The sequence below is a fragment of the Chiloscyllium plagiosum genome, unplaced genomic scaffold, assembly GCF_037043375.1.
Source record: "Chiloscyllium plagiosum isolate Xiang-an unplaced genomic scaffold, Cpla_swu_hap1 HiC_scaffold_32, whole genome shotgun sequence".
NCBI classification, from domain to species: domain Eukaryota; kingdom Metazoa; phylum Chordata; class Chondrichthyes; order Orectolobiformes; family Hemiscylliidae; genus Chiloscyllium; species Chiloscyllium plagiosum.
The window spans coordinates 18,069,070-18,085,632 of NW_028270170.1; the positions used below are offsets into that span (position 1 = coordinate 18,069,070).

Here is a 16,563-nt window from a genome sequence, read left to right on the forward strand (position 1 = left end):
CCTGTGGGCTGGCTGAGATGCTCAACAAAATGTTCCCATAGTTTACATTTGGTTTCTCTGATGTAGAGAGGACCGCATCGGGAGCACCTGATGCAGTAAACAGAGGGGACTCTGTCTTTATTGTATCTAGAGGGGGAGGTTTAAAGCATGGAGGTGGTACAGTGGAGGGCTGTCTGGATGACAAAGGGAGGAAAAGCACTATGTTCAAAATAGTTGGACATCTGAGATGCTTGGAAGTGGAATTTCTCCTCGTCTGAGCAGGTGCGGTGGAGGCAACAGATTTAGGAGATTGGAATGGACCGTTCCCTTTGCCAATCCTTGGTTTGTGCCACTCTCCATCACCCCCTCACCGAACCACCAGGTACTTTCGCCTGCAACTAGAAAAGATGTAAAACCAGCCGGTATTCCAACCCTCTCACCTCCATCCGGAGCCCCAAACAGTCCTTCCAGGTGAGACAGAGGTTAACCTGCTTCTCATCCAACCTAGTTTACTGCATCAGGTGCTCCCGATGTGGTCTTCTCTACATCGGGGAGACCGAACGTAAAAATAGGGAACAGTTCACTGAGCATCGCAGCTGGGCCCACAGGGACTGACTGGACTTCCCAGTCACCGCCCATTTCAATTCGCCTTCCCACTCCCTTTCCAACATGACCATCCTTGGCCTCCTCTATTGCCACATCGAATCAAACCACAATTTCAAACAACCTCTCTTTCCATCCCCTGACTCCCTTCCCGTCTCCGCCAGCCCCCTTCCAATCCTCTCAGCCACCTACCGGATTCATTCCTTCCCTTGACCAACCAGGTTGTACCCCCTACCTGCCTTCACCTAACCCCACCCCACCACCCTGTCCCCCCAACTCCTTTCTCTGCAGCTCCCTTTACACCCATCCCCAGTCCTGAAGAAGGGTTACACCCGAAACGTTGACTTTTACACCTCCTGCTGCTGCCTGGCCTTCTGTGTTCTCCCAGCCTTCTGCTTGTCTCGTTGGATTTCAGCATCTGCAATTTTTTTGTCTGTATTCTACAAATCAAACTTTCTGATCTTTAGGATTGCTTCTGGACATTTACTTATAAGATCATATGAAATAGGAGCAGGAAAGTCATTTAGAATCATAGAGTCACAGAGATGTACAGCACAGAAACAGACCCTTCGGTTCAACCCGTCCATGCTGACTAGATGTCCCAACCCAATCTAGTCCCACCTGCCAGCACCCGGCCCTTATCCCTCCAAACCATTCCTATTCATAAACCTATCCAAATGCCTTTTAAATGTTGCAGTTGTACCAGCCTCCACCACTTCCTCTGGCAGCTCATTCCATACATGTACCACCCTCTGCATGAAAAAGTTGCCCCTTATGTCCCTTTTATATCTTTCCCCTCTCATCCTATACCTATGCCCTCTAGTTCAGGACTCCCCCACCCCAGGGAAAAGACTTTGTCTATTTATCCTATCCAAGCCCCTCATAATTTTGTAAATTTCTATAATGTCACACCTCAGCCTCCGAAGCTCCAGGGAAAACAGCTCCAGCCTGTTCAGCCTCTCCCCATAGCTCAAATTTGGCAAACTGAGGCTGCTCCACCATTCAGTAAAATTATCACTGATTGAGTAGTGGTCTCAATTCCATTTTCCAGCCTGTTCCTCAGAGCCCTTCACTCCCTTGTCATGTGTAAGGTGCTTCCTTATAACCTGTAGCACACTTAAGTGGGTAATCACCAATTGGAAATGGTATGCTAATATATTACAAATCAAAAGGAGTATAATCGTCTTTGCATCCATAAGTAATTGGCATTGTTTTCAAAAGAGATCTCTGGAATGGAGAGCTAAATGCTTCAGTTATCATCTGTATGTTTTGAGTCTGCAACTTTGGAAGTCAATTTTGAAATGTAAAACTTTGCTGCAGATGCAACTGACAGCTGTCTGTCATTTCTTGTTTTTCCTGTTAACACTCACTTTGTAGCTAACTTTTTATTGAGCTCAGAATGTATTTGTAGACCTTGTGTGGTTTTAAAGGTTTCAGCTTGTCCTAAATAGCAAAACAACACATCCTAGTGCAGCCTATATTTTTATCCCTGGAATAATTATACAATGTTTCCGCCTTCTGCAATGATACTGCAGTTATAACCAAAGTGCATACTCTCTTCATCAGATGTAGAACTTATGCCTGAAATGTCGACTCTCCTGCTCCTCGGATGCTGCCTGACCTGCTGTGCTTTTCCAGCACCACACTCTGATCTCCAGCATCTGCCACACTCTGATCTCCAGCATCTGCCACACTCTGATCTCCAGCATCTGCAGTCCTCACTTTCTCCTATTTCCTCAGTCGGCAGCCTCAGCAATTTCTTTGTTGGAAAATTTTCAGATTGAAATAGCAAAATTAAACATACAAATTATGCCATGAAAAGAAAACTAATTGTTGTCATTTTATTCCAGTTTTGTTTTAATCTTGTCACATGCTTTGTACCATTCCTCAAACAGAAGCAATCCTAAAAATAAGCAACAGTTCAAGATCTTGCTATATGCCAAGTTTCTAAAATAAAAATTGTGAAGCCACTGACCAAATGGTAATACCCATAAAATGCGTGGCCTTTGGCTGTTCTGACGCACAGGGTGTTTGATGACAAACACCTCAAATCTGACACAAGACTCATGGTCTAAAGGACCACAGTGTTGCCAACCTTCCTGTATCACCAGAGGTGTTTTATTAGATTAGATTCCCTACAGTGTGAACAGGCCCTTCGGCCCAACAAGTCCACACCGACCCTCCAAAGAGTAACCCACCCAGATCCATTTCCCTCTGACTAATGCACCTAACACTATGGGCAATTTAGCATGGCCAATTCACCTGACATGCACATCTTTGGACTGTGGGAGGAAAGCAGAGCACCCGGAGGAAAACAGGGAGTATGCACAAACTCCACACACTCGTCCGAGGCTGGAATTGAACCTGGGACCTTGGTGCTGCGGGGCAACAGTAGTGATGCCTCTGTAAAATCCTGCAAATTTGCGGACAGATTAGACACTCCAATTTCAGTTCAACTCTCAGGCCAACATCCCAGAGGCACTGAGCAACAAGAAGGAATACGTTTCATAAGTGACATAGGACTAAACCTTTCTCTCCTAAATGAGGTGCAGTCATTCTCTGGATTCATCAGGTGGCGCAGTCAAGTGCAAAGCAGTGAGAACCAATAGAAATAGCAAGAGAAGCTGGGAATTGGAAAGGTTTGTTGGGAAGGGAGTTGAAGCCCACTGTCAAGGAGACCCATTAGTTTCCTTGTGGAGCCATTTTGCCATTTAGCTTGGACACAAGCAGCACGAATGTGAGCAGCTTCCTGAGCTTGATTTCTGGCTACTGATGATGTCAGAGGGTGAAGCAAATCACCCCAAACATCTTGATCCCTCACCCTTTCTAAACCCCACAACAGGTACTTAGTAAAAGAAAATAGCACTGATTCAGATGTTAATTAGATATTAATCTCAGCAATAGGGTTACTACTTCCGGTATAGGCCCTTTTGTTAATCGCTGAGATTCATTTTAGAAAATACAGGCCCAAGGAAGTGAAAATGACCCAGATGTGATACGATTGGCTTGAGAAACAAACTCCAAGTGACTCTAGATTACCACTTCCACTTTATAACGAACGATAACAATAATTTTAAAATGTTTCTCCAGCAATCCTTTGCCAGACCTAGTAGCTCAACAGAAGCATCTAAAACAAATCTGGCAACACTGCGAAACCAGAGGAGGGACATTTTTGATAAAATGTTTATCTTGTCCACTGTTTTTAGCCAACAGTCATCTCCACCTGTCCAATGGGCATTGACACATGACTGCAAACATTTTGTTTGGTATCATTTTCTGCTCTCTCTTGCAGGAAAATATACAGTGTAAATGAGTTTTAAACAGAAAACTGTGCAGCTTTTATTGTGCATTGTACGTGAAGCAGTTAAATATGGATTGAGTTTTCTTTAAGGACCCCATGACAACACACCTTATTGCCTGTGTTAATGTTTCATTTTCAAAATCTATAGAAGCTTTTCCTTCTCCTCTCGGTTTACAATTTGTGACACACAGTATGGAACAAATACCACAGCAGCCAGAGGTACAGCAGCACTCTTACAGAAAGACAGAAAGTAAAACAAGAATTCTGTCTGAGTCGGGGGCTTCACTGAGTCAAACAGATGCAGGATGAGTAATGAAGTCACTATACAACTTAGTCTGAAGCTGAACTGCTGGCTCCTCTTCCCTTTGCAGCTCTCAGCATAAATGGGGGAGTTGAGAGCTAATCCCAATCCGAACAAGGCCCCCATGTTCCTGACCAGACCAGCGAAGGGAGTGCTGTCGATGTGGACCCATTCTGCTCGGGCACACCATCTCTGGGCTTTCTCCACTGACCACAGTAAGTCCACTCCCAGCACTTTCAGCACCAGATAGAAGCCCAGAGCGAAGGAGAACAAGGACAGAGTGATCTTCAGGTACTGCGTAAACTTCATATTGTAGATTGTATCAATCCGACCAAACGCTTCAGCCACAATCAACCCTGAAGACAATAGATTACAACAGTTAGCACTGGGAAGATTAAGTGAAATTCTTCAAATCAGTACAAAGCCTCAATTTTATGAATAAGCCGGAAGGAAAGACAGGCTGAGTTTATATATTACTCTCTCACCAAGTTAACAATCACACAAAACCAGGTTATAGTCCAACAGGTTTAATTGGAAGCACTAGCTTTCGGAGGTGTGCTCCTTCATTCACCTGATGTTATAACCTGGTGTTGTGTGATTTTTAACTTTGTACACCCCAGTCCAACACCAGCATCTCCAAATCATGACTATCATCTCTCACCAAGGCCATTGTTTTGTGGTGACTGAACAAGTCATATTCTGTTTTAATGATGTTGGGCTAATACTTCTTTTATGGGTGTTACATTCTGTGGCTGAGCAATTCAACTCAAGCCCAAAATGGGAGCAAACCCAATAGAGTGAATGACAAGGGCAAATTTGACTTTAAGTGCTGCTGGTGAACTGCAGGCAACAAAGCAATGCCTCACAACAGCTGACTGTTGGAGGATGTGGGTGTACGGCAGAAACATTTTCAGATAGTAGCAAAGGATAGATCTGGGTGTTGTAATCCTTGGCAGGGATCCCAAATACATTAATAGTGACCCAAAGGAAGCCTGCGTAGGAGTGAGCAGGGGACCTGCAATATCCATTAAATCCAATCGTGAAAATATTATCATCACCAACTGCAAGTATTTGGAAGTGTCTTTATTTAAAGGGACTGAAGCTCACAGCTATAGAATGCACACTACTTATGATCCAGTGCATCAAACTGAATTTCTAATACCATGACAGCTGAAAATATCAAAGATCCATTCTAACTGTGACCTATGTGTAATGTGTCCACTGACCTGAAGTGACTCCCAGGCAGACCTGATGTGGGAAGTGAGCGGCAACAAACACTCTGGATGCACAGACACAGAGCTGCATCAGCCAGAATATTGTCCACAGCACTGAACGGAGACACCTGGAACATAAGAGAGACTTAATGCAAAGCAACACTTAATACCAATGTTTAACTATTATCGCGAGGTCCGATTTTAACTTTGATCCAATTTTGGGTGGATGAGGAATAGTGAGAATTTGGAAACTCCCACCCTTTATGCAAGATCAGGCCCAGTGATTTGTAATGCCAGAGGCTCAATTAAATCCCAGCAGCCAATTTCCAGATCGATAATCCTTAGTTTACGACAGGATCCACTTGGGGGATCATGCACTTATTACCAGAGGTGACTTTGATTAAACCAAATAATACATGTAGATCTCTGCTCCTGTTCATATTCAGTTAATTATATTTGAATAGAAAGCAACTGTTTTGAACCCCAGCCTGAGGTTGCTGATATAAAACCAACAAATCCATAATGTGTGACTCACCAGTTCTGAACGCGATGCTGCTTTTTCTGAAGTGTGCTGGTCAGAAATGCTGTCACCATCACATACCAAACCCCAGCTGATCCCATAGCGTGACCCGATGGGTTTCCTGAAACGGACAAAGCTTGGGGTCAACAGAAACACTGGAAGAAATCCAATCTTTGTTTTATTAAGACCTATACCCTCTATAGTATGAAAGTGTGCTTGTCTCTCGTACCAGGCCCTGTTTCACAAGTTATAGGATATTGCTGTAACACAGGAAATGATGAGTTGCTGTAGTAGGACGTTTCATGAACCCACCAGTAAGGTCTCTGGCCAAATAATATCCTGAAAGAGAGGAGACACATTGTCAGGTATGGGTTGATGACGGATACCTTTTTACAGGGCAAATTGTTACAAGCTATGAAGCACTGTGTGAGATGGTGGTGAAAGTTAATTCAAGAATAACTTTACAGTGACAATTATATACATAGATGGAAACAAAATCAGTGTTGGACAATGGGGAAATAACAGTGGAATAGGAGTGTTAGGTGACTGTTCCAAATGGTCAGCAAAAGACAATGGGCTGAATACTCTCCAGTGCTGTATCTATTTAATGTTCTTTCAGGAGATACTACTCTATGATGCTGTCCATACTAAAGAATATGCTATGTCTAAAGTTCATTCTCACCCTGGGATTTGCTTTTATTGTTGTCCAAGGGGTTGTTCCTCATGGATGAGTGCAGGCATGAGTATCAACAGGAAATTTGGTGAAAAGAACTGAGCTTTTCATATTGTGCAGCCACATGTGTACACTTTCAGTTGGTGCTCTTCAATGCAATGCTATAAAGCATCTTCAAGAAATGAAGCTGCTCAAGAAAGGCCAATTTAAAGTGGGGGAAGGGGCCTGTGGGGGGCATAGAGTAGTATTTCAGCTAATTCCTGGTATCAAACTCTCCACTCTCGCTCTCTCTGCTATTGTGATGGATAACACATGCTCTAGGAGAAAGTGAGGACTACAGATGCTGGAAAAGCACAGCAGGTCAGGCAGCATCTGAGGAGGAGGAGAGTCGGCCATTTGGGCAGAAGCCCTTCATCAGGAATGTGGGAGGGGAAGGGGGCTGGGAGAAAAATAGGAGTGTGAGTGTGGGGCTGGGGCAAGGTAATTGGAAAGGTGATAGGTAGATGGAGGAGGGGGCTAATGGTGATAGATTAGAGAGGAGGGTGGGGTGGATAGGTGGGAAAGAAAATGGACAGGTAGGACAGTTCAAGAAAGCAATGCCAAGTTGAAGAGTTGGATCTGGGATGAGATGGGCAGGAGGAGAGATGAGGATACACACACTCTGTCCTTTTTCAAATGAAGAAAGCAATCAGCATCATAGGCTGTTAATTTGCAAAGAGGCCTGCTATATGAAATGGGAAGTGCTTCAGAGATTTCATCTCATGTGCAGCCCCTTTCAAAATGGAACCCACCACATGATTGGGATGATCCCATCCTGAGGCCTACTCTGTCCTGTTAATGCCCAGCGATACAAGTGAAAATGGACTGTCTGCCTTTTCCGGACTGAAACATCTCATAAACTTGAATATCCCACCTGATTAGGGAATTAAACTTTGCTAACCCGTCAGACTTGCACTCCCAGCATGTTGGCATTGAAAGGGCTTTTGTTGACTTTTCACTTCATTCATTGCCACTCACGCTCAGACATGGAACTGTAACTGTCAGCACATTGGACTGCACAGTCTTACAGAGGTGTGATGGCTCCATCTTCACATTATTATGTATGAGCTCCAACGCAGAGGTAGGTAGCTGGAGATTGTTATTTCTGTCTCAGAGATCCTCACTGCTATCTGTAAACTGTGAGTTTACAGTAAAAACGTAACATATTAGAATAACAAAAACCTTTTAATCTATGCCAATCAGAGTCCAGGAAACCCAAACATATCTGCATAAAAGGAGAAGTAAATATGTAACCATCATATGAGGTGTTGGGATATATTAATTGGTAATGGCAGGAAGATGGGACAAAGACACAAACTGAAGCTATGGAAAGTTTCATGAATAAATTGATGTGGGAATCTAGCCTTAATTCTAAACTAGCAATGGGTAAGTCTGCAACACAGAAATAAATTATAGGTATTTTAACCTTTAACTTGAACTTACAGTTGACAGGCAATATTATAAGGATAAAAAAATTTCCCGTAGTATCCAGGGATGTGCAGGTTAAGTGGATAGCCATTGTAAATAACCCCACCTAGGGATATGGGGATAGGATGGGGTCGGAAGGTGGGTGGGGTGGGGGAGTTGTGGAAGGAAGTGCAGGTCTGGGTTGGATCTCTTCAGAGGGCTGGTGCAGACTGGATGGGTAGAATGGCCTCTTTATGCTTGTAGGGAGTCCATGTATATTTGGGTGAGTCAGCATCATCAGATGTGCATCCCATGCACAATGCACCCCAGATCTACCCTTCCTAAGACGCTTGACAGTCAAAGCCTAAGATTCTTCCTAAGACATTTGGTTGCGTTAGTAATAAATACTTACCATTTGAAGATGAGGTTGAGCCAGTCTCCAATGACGGCCACCCAGATGAGTTTGACACCCACGGCTTCACACAGATGGAACCAGATGGGAAAGAAAACAAAGAAAGTGTTTCTCAGGTCAGCGGCAAAAGAGATAAAGGTGAACCAGCTCTGGGAGTCCCTGTAATTCATCTGTAGATACTGCACCAGCTCTACCCCGGAGCTGTGGAGCAGGTCCATCCCAGCGTCCATTCTCTCCATGTTGAAAGATGGTTGAGGTGTCCAACACGATGCTTATTTTCCTTAGTTCTTGCTTTTATCTCTTCTTGACTTATTGCCCAAACCTCTCTTTGCCGTGCCAGTTATATACAAATACCTGCGAAACCCACACATGCATGGAGTGATCTTTGAACTCACAAAATTGACCCAAAGTCAATAAGAGGCATTACATAATTTTAAGCTGATGCAAATATGTTTTGGACATTTGCACAGAAAATTCCTTTGGTATCTGACTTATTGATTCATCAACTACTTTTGGAAATTAGACAATAACTCGTGAATTTTCTGTGTCTTCGAATCAAACAATTCATTGCAATTGTTTCATTATGGATTTCTTTTCATCTTTGAATTGATGAAAACCTCATTTTTGCTTTAACTGCAAATGTGAAAGACCAACATTGTGTTCAGCAAAGTAACGTATAACTTCGTTAGTTTCTCTTTTGATCTTGGCAGTAACTCCACAGTGATCAACAATAAAAGTTCAAAAAACCACGAATCAGATAAATCAATAACAAGAAAGATTTTTTTGGTGGTCAGCGGTCTGCAAATAACAAGGTTTCATTCCATGGTGTTTACACAAGCCCTTCAATCTCCACATTCAATCAATCTCTATTCTCTGTAGTTTACATAGTGAATAGGCATTGTTAGGTTCTATATTGACTCCAAACCTAAAATATGCCATCCACTGCAAAACGCTTTAGAATGCCCAGAGTTCTCAAGTGATCCCAAATAAACTCAAAGTCTTTCTCTTTGCTTTATGCATTCTCAAATTTAATTCTGATCCTGTATTCTCTGATTTTGAAGTTTTGAGAAATCTATCAAAGACTACTGACACAAAGGATGGTTCCTGTGTTACCTAATGTTCTCTGCCTTTACTTCACAAGCCTCACAAAGACACATAAGCCGAGATGGTGACAGCCAATGAGCTATTGGAATGTGGGGAAATTGCAACCTAGTCTGATCCTATTTTCATTCGCAATCCATTGACACTCTCTTCCAGTAGATACTTTTTGCTAGCAACCAGAACTGCAGTCTTTAGCCAACTGTTCTTTTCCATTTGAGAAACTGAGGACTGCAGATGCTGGAGATCAGAGTCAAAAAGTGAGTTGCTGGAAAAGCACAGCAGGTCAGGCAGCATCCGAGGAGCAGGAGAATCGATGTTTCAGGCATAATTCCTGATGAAGGGCTTATGCCTGAAACATTGACTTTCCTGCTTCTCAGATGTTCTTCTCCATAGTCAAGGGAGATCAGTTATTATCAACATTCTTCTGCACTGTCAAGAAATCAGCTGTGCCTTGTAGATGGTGGATAGGCTTCAGGGAAACAGCTAGTGTGTTACTTGCTGTAGAATTCCTAACCTCTGATTTTAATCATAGCATCATAGAATGGAATCATCGAATTCTTACAGTGCGGATAGAGGCGAGTCAGCCCATTAGGTCCCATCCTTGTTTCTGCAGGGCTTAGTTCCACACTGAATTGTGCATTTGCCTCACAAATCATCAATAAGAGATGTTTATGTCATATATTGGACAAAGCTGTGCAGGTTAGATGGAATGGCTTTAGTAAATTGCTCCAGAGTGTCCAGGGGTGTGCAAGCTAGGTGGCTTAGCTGTGATAAACGCAGGGTTGCAGAGATAACATGGGATGCTGTCAGTGGGACCTAATGGGCTGACTCGCCTCTATCTGCACTGTAAGAATTCGATGATTCCATTCTATGATGCTATGATTAAAATCAGAGGTTAGGAATTCTACAGCAAGTAACACACTAGCTGTTTCCCTGAAGCCTATCCACCATCTACAAGGCACAAGTCCGGATTGTGATGGAAGACTCCTCACTTGCCTGGATAAGTGCAGCTCCAAGTATTCTCAAGAAGTTCAATATCATCCAGACTGTTTGACTAGCACCACATCCAGCACCTTAAATATCACTCCCGCCAGCATCGCTGCATAGTGACACTATTGTGTTCAACTACAAGATGCAACATGGAAACTTGCCAAGATTCCTTCAACAGCACCTTCCAAACCTCTAACTTTTACCACCCAGAGGCGAAGAGCAGCAGATGCATAGGAAATCCATCAGCTGCAAGCTCCCTTCTAACTCACACAACATCCTAATTTGAAACTAAACCACTGTTGGTGGGTCAAAACTCTGGAATACCTTCTGAATATCACAATGGGTCTACCAACATCAAATTGACTAAAGGTGGTTCAAGGAGGTGGCTCACCATTACTTTCTCAAGGGCAGCTATAAATGGGCAATCCATGCTGGCCTAGCCAGCGATGCTACATTATTTAAAAGAATAACAAAAATAAAGGAAACAATGTCCATCTCATAATTATTAGTTCTTGCAAGTTTAATTTTGAGAGCAAAAAATAGATCCATAAGACCATAAGACATAGGTGCAGAAATTAGGCCAGTCAGCCCATTGAGTCTGTTCCGCCATTCAATCATGGCTTGTAAGTTTCTCAACCCCATTCTCCTGCTTTCTCCCCATAACCCTTGATCCTCTTTACAATCAAGGACCTATCTATCTCAGTCTTAAATATACTCAGTGACCTGGCCTCCACAGCCTTTGTGACAATGAATTCCATAAATTCAACACTTTCTGGCTGAAGAAGTTTCTCCTTATCTCCGTTCTAAAAGATCTTCCCTTTAATCTAAGGCTGTGCCCTCAGATCCTAGTCTCTCCTACCAATGGAAACATCTTCCCAACATCTACTGTGTCCAGGCCAATCAGTATTCTGTAGGTTTCAATTAGATACCCCCTCATCCTCCTAAGCACCATTGAGTATAAACCCAGAGTCCTCAAACGTTCCTCATATGTTAAATTTTTTAAATTCCTGGGACCATACTCATGAACCTCCTCTGAACACATTCCAGGGCCAATACATCCTCCATGAGATATGGGGCCCAAAACTGCGCACAATACCAAAATGTGGGATGACCAGAACCTCAGAAATATATCCCTACTTTTATATTCAAGTTCTCTCAAAATAAATGCCATGTTTGCATTTGCTTTCCTAACTACTGACTCAACCTGCAAGTTTGCCTTGAGAGAATCCTGGACTAGAACTCCCAAGTCTCTTTTCACTCCAGACTTCTGAATTTTCTCTCCATTTAAAAAATAGTCTATGCCAAATATTCCTACAAAAGTGCATGACCTCATGATTTGCCACGTTATATTCCATCTGCCATTTCTTTGCCCATTCTTCTAACCTGTCCAAATCCTTTTGCAGCCTCTCTGCTATCTGTCCCTCTACCTACCTTTGCATCATCTGCAAACATAGCTAGAATGCCCTCAGTTCCTTCATATAGATCATTAATGTATACTGTGGGAGATTCAAGATGGCGTCAACCCAGCAAGTCTGAGTCTGTAGTGCTCTACCTAAGACTCGGGCAAAGTGGGGCACCTGCCTTCACCACACCTTTTAATTCATTTCAAAAAGCTTTAGCCCAGCATACTCAGTCATTTTGCATCAAACTTGAACAGTTTGGTGCTGTTCTTAAAATGACTAAGGGCAAAAATTCCTGAAGTTCGCAACAGGCAGGGACCCCTCCCCCACCCCCTACAGCAGCAGCGGAGGCGTCCGCAGCCGCCTCGGGGGGACTTAGCTGCAGAGATGAGACAGATCTCCGAGATCAACAAGCTGCAGGAGAAGATTGATGCTTTTATCGAAGAATCCAGGAGCAGGTGGAAGTCGTTCTCGGTTGTGCTGCAGAAGCACGACCGAGAAATTGAAAAACTCGAACAACGCGTTGGGGGGCGGAGCAAAAGGCCGCGACCTCGGAAGCTGCTACTGAATCGGCCATGGGCCGGGTCTGGGCTCTCGAACAGTGAGTCCGGACGTTGGAAGAGCACATCGACGACCTTGATAATTGGGGCCGTCGAAAAAATATTCGGTTGCTGGGCCTTCCCGAACGGGAAGAGGAAGGCCAGCTTGCAGTTTTTTTGGAGCAATGGCTCCCTGAAATATTAAAATTGGAGTCCGGATCAGGCCAGGTATGGGTAGAGTGGGCCCACCGGGTTGCTATACGCAGGCCTGGACCAGACCAGCGCCCCCACCCGGTTCTGTTCCAGCTCCAATCCTATAAAGAGAAGCAGATGCTCCTGGAGCCTCCAGAGTCCTGGGGAAGGATCCCCAGGCCATGATGCACAAAGAATTCCAGAATTATGTTATTTCAGGATTTTTCTCTAGCCGTGGTCTGCAAGAGGAGGGCATTCGATGAGGTGAAGAAGCACCTAAGAGACCTAAATATCCAATATTCCTTGCATTACCCAGCAAAGCTGCGCTCCAGCCACAAAGGAGCCATATACAACCTTGGATCACCAGAGAAGGCTAAAGAATTTTTGGACTCTCTTAAATAGACTGTAAGATTCAAATCGTATGGATAGCGATTTTGCTTTGCGCTCCCCCCGGTTTACCCCTTCTTTCCTTCTCCTTCCCTTGTTTGTTTATTACCTTTTCAGGGGGCGCAGGGAAGGGGGCTTATTTGTTATTCACTATATGATTTCTCTTTTTACAGGCCATGCAGCTTATTTGATTTATGTGGGAGGAGGTGTTGTTTTGTCCTATCATTTTTTTTTAGAACAGAGTTCTCTTCGTCAGTCATCTGACTTAGTTTCCTAATAATTGTCAGGAATATAACTTTGTAGTTTTATATATTCATATTTTGTATTATGTTTGCTAAACGCACCTAGGTGTTGGTGTGGGGGGAGCAGTGTAGTGGTGGGTCACTCACTTTTAACTTTGGTTTTATAGCGCACTTGAATTTGTCTACTCCATTTTATAATGCCTGGGTCGAGGGCAGGGCACTAGTTTTGAGAGGTTATGGTGGGGTTATTGATAGGTAGTTACACCCCCTAGGAGCAAGGGGGAAAATTTCCTTTCAAATGTGTTTTGTATTTTTTTTAACATAGGAGTAGTTTTTAATTGTATTGGTGTAAATGTCTTAAAGAATTTTTGCTTTTGTGAATTCTTCATGGTCTTTACTCAGGGTGTTTTGAGTGGAGTTCTTCCTCCTGGGGAGTCTCGGGCTTGGCTGGATGATCATGGCTAGCCATTTGCTTAGGTGGTGCACCTGGAATGTCAAGGGGAGTCATTCGCCAATCAAAAGGAAGAAGATACTATCAAACCTTAAAAAAGAAAGGGTTGATATAGCTCTTTTACAGGATACACATCTACTTGACAAAGAGCACTTAAAATTACAACAGGGTGGATATGACCAGGTCTTTTTTTCATCTTTTATTTTAGAAAGTAGGGGAGTAGTCATCCTCATTTGGAAGAATCTTCCTATTGAAACCTTAAGCCAGATAAAAGCTGAATCTGGACGGTATATACTGATCAAAGCCCTAATAAATGGAGAGAAGTATAGGATTTTGAATCTTTATTGCCCCCTGGCACACCCCTTCAAATTTGTAACAGAAGCATTCTCCAAGTTGATGGCTTTTGGGGCCCGCCATACAATTATAGGAGGAGATTTTAATTGTATTATGGACTCAGAGACAGATAGGATACCCAAGAGTACTATGGGTATATCTCTTAGATCCAGACAATTGGCAGATCTGAATAAGGAGCTAGGGCTAGTAGATGTGTGGAGGTGTCTTCATCCCCAGGGCAGAGACTTTACTTTCTACTCTAACCCACACAAATATCATACTAGAATTGTTATGTTTTTTGCTCCCTCGACCCTTTTAAATTCCATATTGTCCTGCAAAATAGGTAACATAGCAATTTCTGATCATGCCGCAGTATATGTGGAAGTTAAGACTAGGGATGATGGGACAGGCCCCCGACATTGGCGTATGGATTCCTTTTTAATGATGGATAGCAAATTTATAAAATATTTCTCTCAAGAACTCAAAACATTTTTGGAAATCAATTCAGGTACGGCCAGTAACCCGTCGACAATATGGGAGACCATTAAGGCTTATGCACGAGATTTGATCATCTCATGTTCCGTGACCCAGAAAAGACAAAAGGGGAGCAACAGCGCCTACTTGAGGCTCGCTTGAAGACAGCTAAGACAGCGTATGTTGATAGGCCCTCTATTACTAAGCTACAAAGGATCACGGCTCTAAGCACAGCCTTGAATAACGCACTTACCCAAACAGCAAAGAGGGAAATATTATTTGCAAAGCAAAGACTACATGAATATGGCAACAAGCCTGGCAGATACCTAGCATATCTTGCTAGGAAAAAAAATGCTCCTCAAGCTATTACATCCATCAGGGAAAGTGCTGGTACTCTGACTAGTGATCGTAAAAGGGTCAATACAGTCTTTAGAAAGTTCTGTTTTGAACTGTATAAATCACAGGACTGTGAGAATAGAACTAAGATGATGGAGTCCTTCTTTAAAAACTTGGCCTTTCCAGATTTAACCTCGGAGCAAGTGTCGATTCTGATTGTGCCCCTGGTAACCCAGAAAGTACTTGACGCAATTAGACAGCTTCATAGTGGCAAAGCACCTGGACTGGATGGATTCCAGGTTGAATTTTATAAAGAATTCATCGCAGAACTGGCTGGTCCACTCATAGACATGTATAATTGCTCACACAGTCAAGGCTGTCTCCCGCCTTCGTTGAGAGAAGCAAATATTTCTCTCATTCTTAAAAAAGGAAAGGCCCCAGAAGATTGTTCATCATATTGATCAATATCCTTGCTAAATGTAGATTTTAAAATCCTTTCTAAAACATTAGCATTAAGATTGGAGAGGGTCTTATCATGTATCATAAAAGAGGACCAGACGGTGTTTATCAAGGGCGGTAGATCACCTAACAACATTAGAAGGGTCTTAAATATGATACAAGCCTGTCAACATGAAAGAATACCGGGGATAGTTGTCTCCTTGGATGCAAAGAAGGCATTTGACTGGGTTGAATGGTCATATCTTTTTTATACACTGGAAAGTATTGTTTTTGGAGAGGTATTTTCTAAATGGATCTCAATATTATACAGTGACCCCAAAGCAGCCGTGATCACCAATGGTTTAGGTTCGGATAGCATCAGTGTGGGCAGGGGCTGTCATCAGGGATGTTCTCTCTCACCGTTATTATTCACACTAATAATTGAACCTCTAGCGGAAGTAATATGAACCGACTCTAACATAGTGGCTCCGAGGGTTGGTTCGGGTAAACATAAAATCACTCTCTATGCAGATGATGTCCTCCTGTTCTTAAAAATTCCTCTGATATCCGTAGCCCGCTTAATTCAAGTAATTAATCTGTTTGGTATGTTCTCAGGCTACAAAATCAATTTTACGAAATTGGAGGCCATGCCATTGGGTGGTCTTGCGAGTATATCCAACTTATCAGACGGATCTTGTTTTCCCTTTCGGTGGTTACTGGAGGGTTTTCTATACTTAGGTATTTGGTCAGCTGTATAAAGCCAATTTTATACACCTACAAGAGAAAATGAGGCAGGACCTTCAACGCTGGGGAGATCTCCCAATATTCTGGTTAGGCAGAGTAGCTCTAGTTAAAATGAATATTCTGCCTCGTCTCTTATGTCCTATGAGAATGCTCCCTTTGATGTTGCTGAGACTGACGTTATGTAAACTACACAGCTGGTTTGGTTCCTTTATTTGGAATCATAAACAGCACATTATCATATTTGAGAAGCTGCAGCTTCCACAAGCAAGGGGAGGACTGGATTTTCCAGACTTTAGGAGGTATCAGTTGAGCTCTCTATTAGGCTTTGTAGCTGATTGGGTCTCTTGTGACCCACAATCAATCTGGTTGGACATTGAGACCTCCCAAGAAAGTGTCCCCTCATCAATCTTTTATTTTTAAATAAAATGAGAGCTATTATGGACTATTGTAAAAACCCTATTGTATTAAATACAGTGAAAGCTTGGAG

General features: G+C 43.0%; 1 protein-coding gene across 1 annotated transcript; it reads right to left on the reverse strand.

The window, feature by feature from the left end:
- Positions 1-8,681, reverse strand: LOC122539868 (glucose-6-phosphatase catalytic subunit 1-like). The gene is made up of 5 exons (XM_043675001.2): positions 8,450-8,681; positions 6,148-6,257; positions 5,934-6,039; positions 5,411-5,526; positions 1-4,540 (listed from the first exon to the last, which is right to left on the reverse strand). The coding sequence occupies exons 1-5, from the start codon at positions 8,677-8,679 to the stop codon at positions 4,026-4,028; spliced, it is 1,077 nt and encodes a 358-aa protein (XP_043530936.2). The 5' UTR covers positions 8,680-8,681; the 3' UTR covers positions 1-4,025.
- Between the last annotated feature and the right edge of the window lie 7,882 nt (positions 8,682-16,563).